General features: G+C 43.9%; 1 protein-coding gene across 4 annotated transcripts in view; it reads right to left on the bottom strand.

The window, feature by feature from the left end:
* trpm3 (transient receptor potential cation channel, subfamily M, member 3) overlaps nucleotides 1-19,099 on the bottom strand; it is a 356,841-nt gene that overhangs the window by 50,179 nt on the left and 287,563 nt on the right. For all 4 annotated transcript variants that reach the window (XM_059025700.1, XM_059025701.1, XM_059025706.1 and 1 more), the window contains exons 9-12: nucleotides 8,191-8,263; nucleotides 6,976-7,076; nucleotides 6,385-6,519; nucleotides 5,896-5,946 (exon numbers count right to left, since the gene is read on the bottom strand). In XM_059025700.1, the coding sequence (XP_058881683.1) occupies nucleotides 5,896-5,946; nucleotides 6,385-6,519; nucleotides 6,976-7,076; nucleotides 8,191-8,263 (360 nt within the window). The remainder of the gene's footprint in view (nucleotides 1-5,895; nucleotides 5,947-6,384; nucleotides 6,520-6,975; nucleotides 7,077-8,190; nucleotides 8,264-19,099) is intronic.

Below are 19,099 nucleotides of genomic sequence, written 5' to 3'. Positions count from 1 at the left end.
GGGCACTGGCAGATACCCCTGACTCTGGAATCCAGAGAGAGAACGGCGTTTTCGACTCCCTTCGGGTTGTACCAATTTAGGACCATGTCCTTTGGGTTGCACTGAGCACCAGCCACTTTCCAGCGGATGATGGATCGCATTTTGCGGCCCCATCAGCAGTAAACCGCTGCTTACATAGATGACGTGGTGATCCACAGTGAGGATTGGCCGGGTCATCTGGGTAAGGTGGCGGCGGTACTGCAATCCTTGCGGGAGGCTGGGCTCACTGCTAACCTAAAGAAGTGTGCCATTGGGAAGAGTGAGTCGGAGTATTTGGGGTATCGAGTAGGGAGCGGCCAGATCAGACCGCTGATTGCTAAAGTGAAAGCCTTGGCTGATTGGCCGGTCCCTACAACAAAAACCCAGGTGCGCTCTTTCTTGGGACTAGCGGGCTATTATAGGAAGTTCATCCTGAGCTTCGCTACGCTTGCTGCTCCCTTGACAGACCTCACCCAGAAGGCTGCCCCAAATATGGTTCAGTGGACGGAGCCGTGCCAGAGGGCCTTTCTCGCCTTGAAGCGTAGGCTGTGTAGCAAGCCAGTGCTGTGCAGTCCTGATTTCGGCAGGAAGTTCACACTGCAGACGGATGCGTCAGAGACAGGTCTCGGGGCAGTGTTGTCTCAGGGGGTACGGGGAAGCGATCACCAGGTCCTGTATATCAGCAGGAAGCTCCTGCCCCGCGAGAAAAACTACAATACCATCGAGAAGGAGTGTTAAAATGGGCAGTTGAGTCACTCCGGTACTACCTCCTGGGACGACACTTCACCCTGATTACAGATCATGCCCCCTTAGCATGGCTTCACCGGATGAAAGATAACAACGCCAGAATCACGCGATGGCCTTGCAGCCCTATGCCTTCAGGGTAGTCCACCGAGCAGGGAAACTGCATCAAAACGCAGATTTTTTCTCTCGGGAAGGCATGGGGTTGTAGGATTTTCGAATGGACCGGTGGTGCCATTCTGAGGGGGAGGATATGTAACCTGTGCTGACTCTGCTGGCGTGTTCACAGTGCTGCAGGAAGAGGGCAGCAGTCGTCCAACAACCGCCTGTCAGTCATGGCCATGACACGGGGAGGTGGGAGAGGGGGTGTGTGGACTCTCCCTCTCTCTGAATGGCTGGGAGGCAGGTCTTGGGGTGATTGTTGGCCCTATAAGATAATGCTCTACTGTTTCCTCAGGTCTGCCAGATTTTAATGAATGGGCCAGCAGAGACCCTACGGACGGACAGAGCGGGGCTGGAAGAGAGCCGCGCGCGACTTGAAAAGAAAAAAAAAAGCAACGCCAAAAGAAAGAATAAGTGTAGCAGGGAAAATAAATGGGCAGAACCCCGAATTGTATAGAGTAGTGAGGGAACAGGGTGAGTGTAGGACGGAGTCCCGGGCCGTGCAGCTAACGACAGTTGGGGTTTGTTTTGGCTGCTGAGTGCAGTACTTTATTTTGTAGATTTTGTGTATTTGTTTTTGTTTTCTTTTTGCCTTCTGTTTTCTTATGATTTATTGCGATGGCATGTGCGCTATAGGTGAGCACTGAGACACCTTTACCATCGTTGGTAACAACGGTGTCTCAGTGCCACCTTGTGGCGAGAAATAAATAGTGCACCCAAGGGGTGTTTAGAAACCCAACTTTCTGTCTCCGGTGTCAGTGATTTCCCCCACCCTTCCACACCGCCAAATTCAGATGCTGAGCAAAATAATCTGTTGTACAATGACATTCGAAATGCGTGTAGAAAAGGAGAAGCCATACTAATGGGGGATTTCAACTTCCCCCGTATAAAATGGGAAAACACGATGGGGGGCACGACGGACGAAATTGAAATGGTGGAAATGACAAATGACTGCTTCCTAACGCAATTTGTCAAGGCACCGACTAGAGAGGAAGCATGCCTTGATTTAGTCTTTTCAAATAATGAAGACAGAATAACTAAAACAGAGGTCAGAGAGCCATTGGCAAACTCAGACCACAACATGGTCTCATTTTAAATATTTTTTAAAACCCCAAAAGTAATGACTAAAGCTAAGGTTTACAATTTTAAAAAAGCAAACTATGAAGGTATGAAACGGAGACTAACAGAAGTAGATTGGAGTAAAACAGAGAAAACATCCACAGAAAAAGGATGGCTGTTTTTTTAAAAATGTAGTACTAGAGCCACAAAACAATTACATCCCAAAAGTAGACAAATCTAAATCTAAAACAAAATGGCCAAAATGGTTTAATAGATCAATTTAAAAAAATATTCAGTGAAAAAAGGCACTTTACAGAGCATTTAAAAGGGACCAAAAACAAAGTACACAGAAAGAGTACTTAGAACTGCAAACACAAGTCAAAAAGGAAGTTAGAAATGCCGAGAGATAGAAATCAATATTGCTAAGGGGGCTAAAACCAATTCCAATTCCAATATTATAACAGCAAGAGAACATTCAAAGAGGAGGTTAAATGTCTAAGAGACACAAATGGCAAAATCATAGATGAAGAAAAAAAAATAGCAAATATATTAAATGATTACTTTTCACAGGTTTTTACAAAGGAGGACACAGACAACATGCGCGACATGTCAACCTGTTCCTATCCAATGTTAAATAACTTTAGTATAACAGAGGCAGAAGTGTTAAAGGGACTAGGAGCTCTTAAAATAAACAAATCCCCTGGGCCAGATGAGATCCTCCCAATAGTACTCAAAGAAATGAAAGAAGTTATTTACAAACCGCTAACCAAGATCATGCAACATTCTCTTGACACAGGGGTTGTACCGACAGACTGGAAAATAGCAAACGTAATACCGATCCACAAAAAGGGAGACAAAACCGAACCAGGTTACTACAGACCAATAAGCCTGACTTCTATTATATGTAAACTTATGGAAACTATAATAAGATCCAAAAATGGAAAATTACCTATATGGTAACAATATCCTGGGAGACAGCCTGCATGGTTTTAGGAAAGGGAGATCGTGTCTAACTAACCTACTTGACTTTTTTGAGGATGCAACATTGAAAATGGATAACTGCAAAGCATACGACATGGTTTATTTAGATTTCCAGAAAGCTTTTGACAAAGTCCCGCATAAAAGATTGATTCTCAAACTGAACGCAGTAGGGATTCAAGGAAATGCATGCACATGGATTAGGAAGTGGTTAACATGTAGAAAGCAGAAAGTACTGATTAGAGGAGAAACCTCAAAATGAAGTGAGGTAACCAGTGGTGTACCACAGGGATCAGTATTAGGTCCTCTGCTATTCCTAATCTACATTAATGATTTAGATTCTGGTATAGTAAGCAAACTCGTTAAATTTGCAGATGGCACTTGGATAGGATGAGTGGCAAACACTGTTGAAGCAGCAAAGGTCATTCAAAATGATCTAGAGAGCATTCAGAATTGGGCAGACACATGGCAAATTAAATTTAATAGAGAAAAGTGTAAAGTATTGCATGTGGGCAATAAAAATGTGCATTATAAATATCATATGGGAGATAGTGAAATTGAAGAAGGAATCTATGAAAAAGACCTAGGAGTTTATGTTGACTCAGAAATGTCTTCATCTAGACAATGTGGGGAAGCTATAACAAGATACTCGGATATATTATGAGAAGTGTTGAATTTAAATCAAGGGAAGTAATGTTAAAACTCTACAATGCATTAGTAAGACCTCACCTAGAATATTGTGTTCAGTTCTGGTCACCTCGTTACAAAAAGGATATTGCTGCTCTAGAAAGAGTGCAAAGAAGAGCAACCAGAATTATCCCGGGTTTAAAAGGCATGTCGTATGCAGACAGACTAAAAGAATTGAATCTATTCAGTCTTGAACAAAGAAGACTACGCAGCGATCTGATTCAAACATTCAAAATCCTAAAAGGTATAGACAATGTCAACCCAGGGGACTTCTTTGACCTGAAAAAAGAAACAAGGACCAGGGGTCACAAATGGAGATTAGATAAAGGGGCATTCAGAACAGAAAATAGGAGACACTTTTTTACACAGAGAATTGTGAGGGTCTGGAACCAACTCCCCAGTAATGTTGTTGAAGCGGACACCCTGGAATCCTTCAAGAAGCTGCTTGATGAGATTTTGGGATCAATAAGCTACTAACAACCAAACGAGCAAGATGGGCTGTATGGCCTCCTCTTGTTTGTAAACTTTCTTATGTTCTTATGTTCTTATATGTCCCAGGGTTGTCACACAGAAGTTGTGTGACCACATGGTGCACTGGCTCAACCCCACCCAGAAAATGAGCTTGGAGATGGGCGAGGCTATGAGCAATTTTGCCATGTGGTCGGCGCCAAAACCCAGGCATGGATACAGTGCCACAGCCCTGACAACCTGGAAGATGCTGTGAAACTGGATGAGGATTTCGAAGACTCCCTGGTCTCTGCCTAGTCTTTGTCCCAAAAGGTAGACGGTGTAGAACACCCGATACTGTACCTCAGCAAAAAGATGCTCCCCTGGGAGAGCAACTACTTGGTGGTCGAAAAAGGAGTGCTTGGCTATTAAATGCGCTACTCACTCTTTACGATATTACCAGCTGGGACATTCATTCGATCTTGTCACAGACCATGCCCCACTCAAGTAGTTAAGCACAATGAAGGACAGCAACCCCCGGATAACTCGGTGGTATCTGGCATTGCAGCCCTTCATGTATCATATGATTCACCATGCAGGGAAAGAACACCAAAATGCAGATTATTTTTCTCGGGAGGGGGGGAGTAATGGGAAAGGTAGATTCAGCCAAGTGTTCAGCTCCCCTCTGAGTGGTGGGATATGTGACAGAGACAGAAGGATTCTTGGTAATAAATCTCTCTCCCGACCTGTGAGGGTGCTGTGTAAAGGGAACAGAGTGCCCTGGACTGGATGGCCTGACAATTCATTCCCAGGGTTAGGCAGAAGTCAGCCATCTAGAAAGGGAGCGGAGTTACGGTACACTAAACCATCGACCCAGAAGGGAAACGATGCAGCAGCTGTGGATTGGAGGAGCGGTTGCACTCGTTAACCAAGGGGTCACGATTGACGGTATATAAGGGCACATAGTGAAGTGATCTGTTCCTTTGTTATAGTTAACGCTGAACCGGAATTATACTTGTTTTTTATTATTAGACGACTAACACGATCCGGGGCTGTCACTACACGCCAGCACAAAACCCGGACAACACTGCACTTGTTTCACGATAAATTGTATTTGCACCACGAGCACTACAGCACTCACTTTGAACTGGTGACCGTGTTTGTATATTGTGGGTGTATTAAAGACTGTGTTTATTGTTTCGGGACTGAACCCCTGGGTTAAACTGTGTAGTACACAGCCTTGTGTACTACCATTCATTATTATTTACCGTTTGTCATCAGACTTTGGATTATAAATAAAACACCATTGCACCTGGATTATCATTGTCTGTCTGTTATTGATCACCGCATCACTCCTGCATCTGCACACTGTTAACCACTTTACCACATGAGCCTATGTCTAAATGTATTTGTTATTGCCGGTTTCTCTAAAACAAAACACAGTAAGATCCCACAATCCTCCAGTGACCTCTAACGCATGGCAAGAATTTCCGAGATTGGCCAGTTTTGGAAAAAAGCACTGAAATGCTCTTTTGATTTCGGTGGCTAGCTGTGGGCAGGCAAAGCCTGTAGTACCAGGCAGTGGAAACAAGGCACAAGTTTCCCTAACAGACACACCTACCTTGACAATCATTTGTATGAGACTATACTCTTTAGAGCAGGCTCACTACGAAAAGCACAGAGATAGCCAGCATAAACTATTGTATAGGATGGCACAGTTAAACATCACTATCACTAACCCTATGCGCACACGAAAGTACCAAAGGGTTAGCAGTTTGACCTACCATTAGAGATAATGCCTACCTTTTTGACATCTCTGACAAGATGGTACAAAGTGTTTGATGGACCATGTCTCTAAAAAAATAAAAACAAACAAAAAAGAACAATTCAGGTAACACTATTAATTTGCAATCTCAGTATTTCCACATTATATTGTTATCAGTAGGCTGTTGTTCATGAAGATTTGAGGACCAGTTATTGTATTTAAATCCTGGGTATATTACAGTATATACAATAATACACAATATTCTAGGTGAGAAAGTGCTTTGAAAGGGCTGCTAATGATAATTCTACACATGATTTCATTAGAGTCTATGGTTAGATAAATTTGAAGTAAGCCAAACCATTACATAGGAAGTTATGAGAAATACAGTTTTATGCTTGTGGTTAAATGTTCTCTGGGATTTCATCTAGATCCAACCCAGGGCCACCAGGGCTGGGTTTGTAATTGGCTTTGATGAGCCAGAGCAGATTATGTGAACAACATGACTGTTTTTTAGTTCAATAGACTACCGTGTTGTACAGCTCCTCCAGTCTGGAGAGGGTGAGGAAGCGATGCATGCTGACCCCGTTCTCTATCAGCAGCTTGACAAAGTCCACTCTGTCCAGCACCAGAGCGTCCAGCATGGATTGCTCCAGGGAACCCACCTGTAAACAATACACTGCAATAGGTTTCTTGTACTTCTGTAATAATGCAGAATATAATGTTAAATGGCTGTGGCTACTAGAGTACCAGTATCAAAAATGTATGGTATCTAGTTATGTTGGGTGTAGGTGCCAAATTTTGACTGATATTATGTTTCTGCTTTCAGAATATTGTCTAGATAAACACACTGCAGTTCAGCAGCTTTGTATGGTACTCAGTGTTACTGTTTGAGAACACCTCCATTGATGAAGAACTAGTACCAGAATTCAAACTGTAGCCTCATTGAGTACTGCAATGCCTTAACTTCTGAAGATAGGGTATGTTTCAGTTGGTTTCAGAAAAATAACGTCACAATCTCCCTGTAGAAAAGCAGTTTTTTCTAAATTATATTGACCTCATTACATGTTATATTTCGACACAGTTTGGTGTGCCAGAAATATTTGGGTTGTATACTTTACCGGCCATTGCTGTCCATAAATAAAGATCTGACTCCGTGCAATGTCAACTCTATTCCACGCCAAGGCTAAGCTCAGCTGATCTGGTGCTGAAGCATTGGCTCCTGTTGAAAAAAAAAAATAAAAGAAATGCAGTGAGTGCCATTGATGTCTTACATTAGGTGCTGTGGAATAGGATATTCTTATTTTAGAGATTTCAATACAACTTTAAACTCCTGCGTACATACACAGAAATATACTAATCTGCAGTGTTAGATTTTTGATACACTACAGTATATTAATAATCTAAACTGTGGCAGTATTTAGATTTAATTTGGGTACATTTAATAGACCCCACTGTGTCAAAACATTTGTCTACAGTACCTTAACTTAAGTTTCTTTTTGTACTAGTATCACTGAGGATATTTCAATGAGCGTGAAACACTCTGGATGATAGCAAACAGATTTGATTAAAACAAGTGTGTCACATTAATTGAGTACAGCAGGATTCCATCTGTGGGTGATAACTGTTATAAACTGTTATTCAAACATGACACGTTTTATTTGGCTCAAATCACCATTTCTTGTACAGTATTTCACAAAAGGAATGACAAAAAATAAAAACTACAGTTGTATTATCTATGACAACACTAGAGGGCATCAGTAGTACACATTATTAAACCATTATTCTCAAAATACGTTTTGTCTATTTTGCACTTGTTTTAAGAACAAGCTAAATTGGTAATTCACAATTGTTTAGCCTTAAAATCTTTTACCTAATAACATATTTTAGTGGCATCACACAAATTCAATTGATGTTATATTAGTACCATCAAAAACGACTGAACTAACACTGGTGGATGCCAGTAAGCCAGGTCCACATCTGTGAAATAGGAGCAATTTGTTGCTAGCAACCTGTGTAGATATTACTGATGTTGTGGTGAGGGTTTGTGAACACCTGTGAAATGCAAAAAATAAAAAAGGAAGAAATGAAGACAAATGGGGAGGGATACACATTACTAGGGACTGGCAATCTTGCCATTTTAACAAACCAAGCAAATACATATCTTCCTTGTAATCTTAATGATAAATAGTTTCAGATAATTCTTTCATGAGGGATGACAGACTGATTGAGAGCAATGAAGTTAAAATGAAACATGTTCTCCAGGCCTGCACCAGATTGAGCAACTCCCCCTGGATTAGTTAAAGAGTCCAAAGGATTTGCCGTAGGAACGTTACCTTTCAGAAGAGCTGTCAGGATGGCTAAGTCAATGTCTTGATGTCCTTCTGATCCCATTCGAAATACAGTGATCTGTCATTTTTAAAAGAGAAAAGACTATTAATTATTTCATGACCTGATGGTAGTCTGGTACCGGTTCTTTTAGCACCTTTGCTTGATCTGTTTTCCTGTATAATTGTTTATTTAACAACATGATTTCCCAAAACGTTAAGCAGGTGAATCTCATTACGTGGGTGCTAATAAACCGACAGAGATTTGTATTAATATACTGCATATGAACTACAGATAGGTGGTTAGTGCTAAAGAAATAATGAGATAAAAATGAACTGTTGTGCACTTCCACTGGCTATATAAAAGTGTATGATATGTATATATATATATATATATATATATATATATATATATATATTGTAAGATAGCGGGTTGTGAGAGACAGCAGGGAGGGGGTTAAAACCTCCCTGCGAGAGAAATGCACCTTTTTGTTTTATTGTTAATTATCATCCGCACCTGGACGTTATTAAAAATTAGGTCCAGGTGCGGGATTTAAAAGGAGAGCAGGCAGTCTGCTCGAGGCTGCTGAGTAGAAGGAGGCAGAAGAGGTGCTCTGTCTCCAAGTAGCCAGAGAAGAAAAGTAAGTGCGGTGTCAAATCTGGGTGTTTAAGTTTGTGGTTTTTGAAAAGTCGGGAAAACAGCTTAGCTGTCCCGTGTTAGGAAGGGTGTTCCCGTGTGTAAGTTAGTGCTCGTACAGAGCTAGGTGTTTATTTTGTGTATTTGTTTTATTTTTGTGTTTATTAAAAAATTAGCGCAACCGCGGAAGAAAATCCATTTCTGTGTGCTGGGTCGTATTTTTAAAGGGGCACGAACCCGAGTGAGTGCAATCGTGTTACAATATATATATATATATATATATATATATATATATATATATATATATATAGGGGCTTCAGGGAGTTATAGGAAAATAATTCCACCTAGGGATTCTGTGACATCATAAATTATGAGACAGAAGGTCGAGTAATTTATAAACTCACAGAAACCCGAGATGGAATTGTTTTCCTGTAACTCGCTGAAGAGGCCCATCTATTATTTTTTATAATACATGGATACCCTTGTGAAGAAAACAAGGTTCAGCAGTACAGTTGTTTTTTTTTTTAAATGTAGTGTTTCATTGCTGTACAGATATTCTATGTTATCCTTTAGTTTTTCAGCTTTATTTGGATGATTGCCTTTACCTTGTTTTAATTTCCCATTCCTCTACAGTTTCTGTGAGATACAAATGTATCAGCTTTACATTTTTGTTTTTTTTACATATTCTCATTTTGTTGTTCATTAATGAACATTTCTGTACTGTGGGTGTTGTCGAGTGAAAACGAGACATTTTGTGTTTGACTTGAAAGTGATGGTCTTGAGGAGTCAAATGGGTCAAAGTTCAAGTATATTTTCCTCTAGAGGAATTATCACTTTTTCACTACTGTGGTATTATGCCTTCTTTTCTTTCAAATGGCTAAGGATGCAAATATAGCCTTCATCCATGTATTATATATATATATATATATATATATATAGGAGTCAGTGGTTGGAAATTCTGGCCTGTGATTGGAAAAATAGATTGAACTATTGGCCTAACGTCCTTACACCACCAGGCAATAGTCTCCATCTGTCATGTGATTGGTTCACGTCACTGTCAGCCCCACCCCTTTTCAAAGGAACGCCCTCCACCTTCACTCCAACAACAAGATAAAATGGCTGAATGAAAAAACTTCTGAACGGCGATTCTGTGACTTAACAGAAATTGAATTACAACACATACTACAAAAGAAAGAAAAAAACTTGTGGTATGAACTTCAAAAACATTTACTGTTATTTATTTAAGTTGTTTAGTTATTTACTTATGCAGTATCCGTGAAAGTTAAGCAAAATACTATAAATCCATAAATATTATTTGCGACCAAAATATTGAATCACACCCATAAAACCTATTTTGCTCCAGAAATGTTGGCGACCTGTTTTCATACGCGAATAACGCATAATAAAAGGCTTTATAGTACCGGCATATAAAGTCATATTTACAACCTTGCCTCTCTCATTATTTTGACTGACTCATATATTAAATATATACTGCAGACTCAGCTAATAGTGGAAAATTAAATGCCCCCCCGAGAAGACTGCTGTTACCTGCAGGGTGCAATGCCCTTAGCCTGAGGCTTCGGGTCAATAATTTTCCACTATATTATTATTATTATTATTATTATTATTATTATTATTATTATTATTATTATTATTTATTTCTTAGTAGACACCCTTAGCAGCTCATTCTTCACAAAAGTTAGAACCTTTTTTTAAGTGATTCTATTAAACGTAATGCTAAACTGCAGTTACAGTGTGATTTTACTGCAGTGGGAGTTAGACTGCAGGTACAATGGAATTGTACTACATGTGGTCTTAAACTGTAGTTACAATGATTATTTCAGTCTAGTGTAAAACCGCAGTTACAATGTAATTTTATTACAGTCTAGTGTTAATCTGTAGTTACAATGTGATTCTATTACAGGCTACTATTAAACTGCAGTTGCAATGTGTTTTGTTGGTGTTAAACTGCAGTTGCAAAGTGATTCTATTAAATGTAATCTTAAACTGAATTTACAATGCAATCTCAGTTGAAAATGTCACAACAAATTGTGTCTATTAAAAGAGACCAACTTGCATTTTTTTTGTTATAAAAAAAATACACTCTGCTGAGGTACCAGTGTTGCTAACATGAAACAAAAATCTATCCCTCAACACTTTTCTTAATATGAGACCATTTTCAAATGTAAAGGATTTAACTGATGAAAACAATGATAAAACACAGGCTTACAAGTAAAGGAAAACAATCAGACCAGTGTTTTAATCTGGAATTTAAATTCATGAAATGTGAGACAGTAATAAAGCTCCTAATATTTTTTATTATCGATCCTCATTGAACAGAAACGAAAGCTTCACAAAGATTGTTTTAAATTCACTGGGTGTATCAAATGCGCTAGCATTCAACCAGGCTATAAATTTGGTTAAAAACTGTGTCACATCAAATCGAAGAATGAAATTGGAAATACTGAACCCCATATTATATATATATATATCAGGCCCGGTGTTACGGGCAGGCCTTTGGGGGCCTGGCCCCCCCAGTTTAGGTCCCGTGCCCCCCCAATTTCAGATTCTAAATTGATTCAGTAACGTCAGCTTCCAGTTCTAGCGGTAGATGCCCACTGGAATGTCTCAGAACCAACTGTGAATCAAATTTAAAATCAATCCGCGCAAGTGCTGGCTTTTTCTTTTTGGTTTCCTGTATTTTGAAGCGTTGTTGATTATCCACCAAAACCAGCCAATCAATACTTTGCATCGACAAAAGCAGCCAATACTCTACCTGCGACTGCCGAGAACCAATCACAGTCTGTCAGCTCGACTGGAGCATAGACATAGCATCTTTCAACAACAACAAAGCGAGACGCGGACAGTTCATTAATATTGCACCATTCATATGTAGATTCAGGAGAGAAAGGTTTGGGCTGAAGTTAGAAACATGGTGAGTTAGGAGGCATTGTGGTATTTAATGTCAGATTGTATTGGTAGTTCACACTCCATCGTACACGGACTGTCCAGTAATTGTTCCGTTCATTCCTTAGGCAATGTCCAGATTATAAATAGGGGTTTAAACCCTAACAAGTTAAGAAAACATTTAAATCAATTTATTCATTAAAAATGCATCGTTTTTCTCTTTATATGTATGACATCCTTGTTTTTTTATATTATAAAATGAACGCCTTTACTCAGCGGAAAGGTACTCGACGAATCAGTACAAGTTCAAGGTAAATTTAGGTTTTATGGTGTTTTTTTGTTTCTTTTTTTTAAAGAAAACAATGGTAAAATAATTTTCTAATAGAGACAGTGCCCTCTCGATGATGGCTCTACTGTGTGATAGTTGACCTTGACTTTCGTTAGTGCCCTCGCCTTGGGCTCAGGATGCATAACTCCCATCACAGTCAACTATCACACGTAGAGCCATCATCGACGGGCACTATCACTTAAATAAAAAAATAAAAATCTATGAAAAATCATTAATCAAATCAAAGTAGAGCAAAGCACAATAATAATAATAATAATAATAATATTAATAATAATAATAATTTAAAAATGTCTATTTAAAAATACACCAAGTTAAGTGGCCTCCACCTGTGTTAAATTGTAGTGAGTCACATGATTTCAGGATAAATTCAGCAGTTCCTGTAGGTTCCCTCTGCTGGGTAGTGCATTTCAAAGCAAAGACTCAACCATGAGCACCAAGGCGCTTTCAAAAGAACTCCGGGACAAAGTTGTTGAAAGGCATAGATCAGGGGATGGGTATAAAAAATATCAAAGGCTTTGAATATCCCTTGGAGCATGGTCAAGACAATTATTAAGAAGTGGAAGGTGTATGGCACCACCAAGACCCTGCCTAGATCAGACCGTCCCTCCAAACTGGATGACCGAGCAAGAAGGAGACCGATCAGAGAGGCTACCAAGAGGCCAATGGCAACTTTGCAAGAGCTACAGGCTTTTATGGCCAAGACTGGTCAAAATGTGCATGTGACAACAATATCCCAAGCACTCCACAAATCTGGCCTGTATGGTAGGGTGGCAAGAAGGAAGCCATTACTCAAGAAAGCCCACCTTGAATCCTGTTTGAAGTATTAAAAAAAACACTCTGAGATTCTGTAGCCATAGGAAGCTGTGTGGTCCAGTGGTTAAAAAAAAGTACTTGAAACCAGGAGGTTCCCGGTTCAACTCCCACCTCAGCCACTGACTCATTGTGTGACCCTGAGCAAGTCACTTAACCTCCTTGTGCTCCGTCTTTCAGGTGAGACGTAATTGTAAGTGACTCTGCAGCTGATGCATAGTTCACACACCCTAGTCTCTGTAAGTTGCCTTGGATAAAGGCGTCTGCTAAATAAACAAATAATGTGACAAAAAGTTTTGTGGTCTGATGAAACTAAAATGTAACTTTTTGGCCTAAATGCAAAGCGTTATGTTTGGTGCAAACCCAACACAGCGCATCACCCAAAGAACACCATCCCTACTGTGAAGCATGGTGGTGGCAGCATCATGTTATGGGGATGTTTCTCATCAGCGGGGACTGGGGCATTTGTCAGGATTGAGGGAAAATGAATGGAGCAAAGTACAGAGAAGTCCTTGAGGAAAACCTGCTGCCCTCTGCAAGAAAGCTGAAACTGGGACGGAAGTTCACCTTACAGCATGACAACGACCCAAAGCACACAGTCAAAGCTACACTGGAGTGGCTAAGGAACAAAAAGGTAAATGTCCTTGAGTGCCTCAGTCAGAGCCCCGACCTAAATCCAATTGATTTGTGGCATGACTTGAAGATTGCTGTCCATAAACGGCCCCCAAGGAACTTGACAGAGCTTGAACAGTTTTGTAAAGAAGAATGGTCAAGTATTGCCAAATCTAGGTGTGCAAAGTTGGTAGAGACCTATCCAAACAGACTCACAGCTGTAATTGCTGCCAAAGGTGCTTCCACAAAGTATTAACTCAGGGGGGTGGAGACTTATCCAATTATGATCCTTCAGTTTTGTATTTTTAAATAATAAAAACTTTTTTCCCCTTAACAGTGTGGAGTCTGGTGTGTAGATAACTGGAAAAAAATCGATAGGTTGCGGATGCAACCCCGGTTCCCTGAAAGAGAAAATATCCATCAAGGTATGGGATATTGCAGTCAGGCAGTAGGGATTGGCTGAGCTTTATAGCAAAGCTGCCGATAGGCCTCTGCGCGAGCTGCCGTGTAAGCCCGCCCCCCTGGGAGCCCACTACATGCAGCGCACAGAGACTCTCTTCCTCTTTTGCTCTTCAGGCCGTGAAGGCTTCCGGAGCGACCTCGCGGCTTGATGGTTATTTTCTCTTTCAGGAAACCGGGGTTGCATCCGCAACCTATCGTTCCCTTTCAAGTCGAAAATAACCATCAAGGTATGGGAACAGTGTACCCAAGCCGTCGCGAGGGAGGATTCTCGGCAGTAGGACAGACTTACGTCATAACGCAACTGCGTAGGCAATACATCTACGCATATGCGGAGCTGCGCCTCAGCGTCTATGCTCGCAATGACACCTGTCCTAAGGTGGAATAGTCAACACCATGTTGTCAACCACTCTATATGTCCGCAACCTGAGGCGTCATAGAGTGTAACACAGATGCTCCAAATGACGGAGTAGAGGATTCCAGTACATTCAACCGGTAGAACCTCGTAAAAGTATGCGGTGTAACCCAACTGGCTGCATCGCAAATGTCAGACACCGGCACCCCTCTAAAGAGGGCCCAGGATGTTGCCATACCCCTAGTGGAATGTGCCTTCAACTGCCCTGGTGGCGGAAGGCCCATAGAATCATATGCTAACTCAATAGCATCCGCTATCCAATGGGAAAGGCGTTGCTTAGACAACGGCTGACCCAACGTCTTAGAACCATGGCATATGAACAGCTGTTCTGTTTGCCTCACAGTCCTTGTGCGGTCAATATAACACCTCAATGCCCGCACAGGGCAGAGCATGTGTAACCGCTCTTCCTCTGGGGAAGAAAAAGGAGGAGGATGGAACGCCATCAACTCGACTGGTTGGTTCATATGAAACGGGGATATGACCTTGGGTAAAAAGGCCGGATTTGGACGCATGGAGACCTTAGAACTGTCTCCTGCAAAACGAGTACATGATGAATGCACCGAAAGTGCATGTAACTTGCTGTGACAGGCTGACCGGGGTAAGGAGACTCAGAGTCAGGATGTGCAGGGAAAATAAAAGACTTTTAATTAAACAAAATACACAAAACAAAAGGCACAATGGCTAACCAAAAAGACAAACACAAAAACAGGCTCTAAACAAACTATACCAAAAATAACCACTCACTCTCTTATACAGGTCTTCTCACTCTCACAAACACTCACCAACCAACATACCCAACCACTCCCTTTTATACAGGTGCCTGGGCTAATTGGGCAATTCGCACCTCATTAGCCCAGGCACATTCCACACACAAACTCACTGAACCACACCACAAACTCACTCTAAACAATACAAAAAACACAAAACCACCACAAAATAGGCTGCACCCCATCACACTCGCCCACGCGTTTTGCCGATACCACTGATAGCAAAAACGCAGTCTTCATAGACACGAGCTTCATATCCACACTGTGGAGAGGCTTGAACGGTGCCTTGGTAAGGGCTTCTAAAACCACATCAAGGCTCCATGACGGTAAACTGGTCGTCCTTGGAGGCCGCAAGCGTCTTGCGCCTTTCAGGAACTGAGATGCCAGAAAATGGCAACCTGGTGATAACCCGTCAATGCGTACATGGCAAGCCGATATGTCGGCTAAATACACTTTAAGTGTAGAGGGAAATTACCCTGCAGAAACTGTAATATCACTGCCATAGGGCAGGAGACCGGGTCATGGCCCTCAGCCAGACACCAACTTTGAAACAATTGCCACTTATACGCATACTGCGAACTAGTAGAGGGCGCTCTCGCACTCTGAATAGTCGATATAACCGCCGTCGAAAGCCCTAAGGCTGACAGGCGCTCCCACTCAGGGGCCAAGCCCATAACTGCATGAGTTTGGGGTTTGGGTGCCATAGCCCTCCTTGGGCTTGGGACAACAGGTCCGCTCGCAGAGGGAGCTCCCTCGGACGACCGTGCAACAACTGCACCAGACTCGGGAACCATATTCTCCAAGGCCACCGAGGAGCGATCAGAATCACTGTCGCTTGCTCTACCCTGACCTTCTCCAAGAAGGCGGGGAGCATCAGAATCAGTGGAAATGCATACAGGAGCCCTGGCGGCCATTCGTGAGCCAGTGTATTGACTCCTAGGGGGCTGTCGAGGTCCTTCACCAAGAACCATAGAGGACAGTGCGTGATCTCTCGCGAAGCGAAGAGATCGACTTGCGCTGTGCCGAACCATTCCCAAATGTGCTCTACCACCCGAGGGTGAAGACTCCATTCGTCTGCAAGAGGACCTCCTCTGGACAGGAGATCCGCTGCGTAATTGACTCTGCCCGGTAGGTGAACCGTACGCAGAGAGGCTAAATGCGGTTGTGCCCAAAGCAACAGCCGTGTTACCATCCGGTGAAGACCAGGGGACTGCAAGCCGCCCTGGCGGTTGATGTACGCCACAACTGTGGTGTTGTCTGACCGCACTAACACATGCTTGCCTAGAAGCACTGGCAAGAAGTGCCGAAGGACGAGGTCCACCGCTCTGAGTTCCAGAGCATTGATGTGGGCCAGGGTCCAGACCACACTCCACGGGTCGCTGTCCCGTTCCAGACTGCTCCCTAACCTTGGTTGGAAGCATCGGTCGTGATGACTTCCCTCCGGAAAATGGGACCCAAGGGTACGCCCTGGCGGATGTTCGACAGAACTTTCCACCAGCGCAGTGCTTCCCAGCAGGTTCGGGATACCCTCAACCTGCGGTGTTTGTCTCTCCGCGGATGCAATGCGAAGGCATTGAACCAGGCCTGCAGAGGTCTCTGGTGTAGTAAGCACAAAGGAAGGGCTTGCGAGGCGGCAGCCATCAACCCCAGCATGCGCTGACACAGCTCCATGCTGACTGTTTCTCTCAACCTGAATAGGGAGAGACACCGCTCCAGCGAGGCAACTCTTTGTGTCGACAGGGTCGCTTCCATGGACACAGAGTCCAGATGCAGACCCAAGAATTCGGTCTGTTGGCTCGGCACGAGGCGGCTCTTTTCTGAATTGACCTTTAGACCTAGCCGCTGAAGATGGTCCGTAACCATCACTGTGTGTTGTGCCAACTGCTCCTTCGACTGCGTGTAGATGAGCCAGTCATCCAGATAGTTCAGCAGTCAGACGCCTTGAGCCCGCAAGGGAGCTAGAATGGCATCCATACATTTTGAAAAGGTTTGAGGAGCTAGCGACAGGCCGAATGGCAGGACACAAAACTCGTATACCCTGCTCTGAAATGCGAAACGCAGATACTTCCTGTGACCCGGGAAGATGGGAACGTGAAAGTACGCATCTGTCAGGTCCACGGTGGTGAACCAGTCGCCGTGTCGGACTGACTGGATGATGTGCCTGTGCGTAAGCATCCTGAACGATAACACCCGCAGGTATTTGTTTAGTACTCGCAGATCTAAAATAGGGCGGAGCTCGCCGCTCTTTTTTGGCACTAGGAAGTATTTGGAATAGAACCCCTGGTCGATCAGAGCAGGGTCTACTTGTTGAATGGCACGCTTCTTGAGCAATGCCTGTATTTTCACATTCAGAGCTGAGGATTGAACTTCACTGCAGTTACGACCACTCCCCAGAAGGGGGAGGCTTTAACCGGAACTGAAGGGTGTACCCGGTGGATATAGTTTTGCGCACCCAGATGTCGTTGGTGCATTGTTGCCAGAACTGGAGCTGTGGAACAGTGTAGGGGTGGGTTAACAACTGCCTGAAGATTTCAGGGCTGTTTCGGCTGTGCTCGTTCGCGAGGGGCCTGGCCAGAGCCACGAGGGCGTGGCCTGCCACCTCCTCTAGGGCGCCACCCTCTGTGCTGCGGTCTTGCAAATGGAGGTTGACCGTGCGCTTAGGCTGGAAGGGCTTATGCGGCCACATCTTCGCCATCTGCTGAGATGCCTCCCGGGCTTTAGCCAAGCGTTGTAGCATCTCCTCAACCGCTGGGCCAAACGTGTGCCCCGGTGTAATAGGAGCATCTAATAATGGGGCCTTGTCAGGCTCTTGAACTCTCGCCTGCGAGAGCCAGAGCTGCCTTCTGGCGACTACCAGGGATGCAATACTCCTGCCTTGAGCCTGTGCATTTAGCTGGGCTATCTTGACTAGGAGTTGAGCGACCAACACCAATTCCGCCCTCAGAGACACCGATAGGTCTCCGGGAGATCTTTCACCAGCGACGCCTGGTAAACTGAAAGGAGGCTGGCCACGTTGGACAACCGAACTGCCTCTGTAGCCGCTGAATAGCCTTTCTTTAAATGAACCTCCGTGGTCCTGCACTGTCTGTTAGGACATGCAGGGTCTTCAGCTAGACCCGAGAGCGTTGGTGTTCTAACCAGGGCTGCAAAGGCAGCATCAACTGGTGGGAAGGACACCAGTCCAGCCTCACTCGCTCCCTGCATGGCGAACGCGGAAGTCTTCCGCGAAGTTGCCGGGGAAGAAGCTGGGGCCCCCCAGGTGGACTGTACCTCCTTAATAAAATCATTGAAGGCTGGGAGCGTCCTGGTCTGTGGAGACCGTACAGATGGCGACTCAAACAGTGACCGCCGAGGTAATTCTACGGCTGGCCACTCAATCCCCAGGTGGCGAGTTGCTCGCTCCACCAGTGACCACAAGGGATCATTGGTGTCCAGCACCTCCAACTCAGTGTCTTGCTCTGAGTGCTGGGAGGTTAGTTCAGCTTCCACACTGTCCTCCTCAAGGAGAGGCTCCCCTTCTGAAGCATCCCTTGAGATGGCATCTACGTCCCACACCCCTTGGGGTTGTTGGACGACCGAGGCGGCCAGAGGCTGTGGCAGAAACACCGGCTGATTGTCAGTCGGCCTGACCTGTGTGTCAGTGGCTCGTGGTGCCATGTTTGTCAAAGACATGAGCAGCGATTGCTGGCCATAAACTGGGACATCTTTGACGTGAGCTCTGCCACGCCTGACTTGTCCCTATAAAGCCTATCCCGACGAGGGGAACGGGAGCGTCCCCTATGGTGGACAGACAGGGTGTAAGACGACCCCGAGGAGGGGGAGTGGCTCCCAACCACTTTCCTCGCCCTCTGGCGAAGAGTGCGTGGCTGAAAATTAGCGCACAATGCGCAAAACGATCTGTCTGCCAAGGCAGACGCGCATGCTCTGGTCCCAGGCACGCCACACAGTCCTCATGCGGGTCG

The sequence above is a fragment of the Acipenser ruthenus genome, chromosome 1 (assembly GCF_902713425.1).
Source record: "Acipenser ruthenus chromosome 1, fAciRut3.2 maternal haplotype, whole genome shotgun sequence".
In the NCBI taxonomy this organism is placed as follows: domain Eukaryota; kingdom Metazoa; phylum Chordata; class Actinopteri; order Acipenseriformes; family Acipenseridae; genus Acipenser; species Acipenser ruthenus.
Note: the sequence above shows the minus strand (reverse complement) of the source record. Positions and strands in the feature narration are given on the sequence as shown.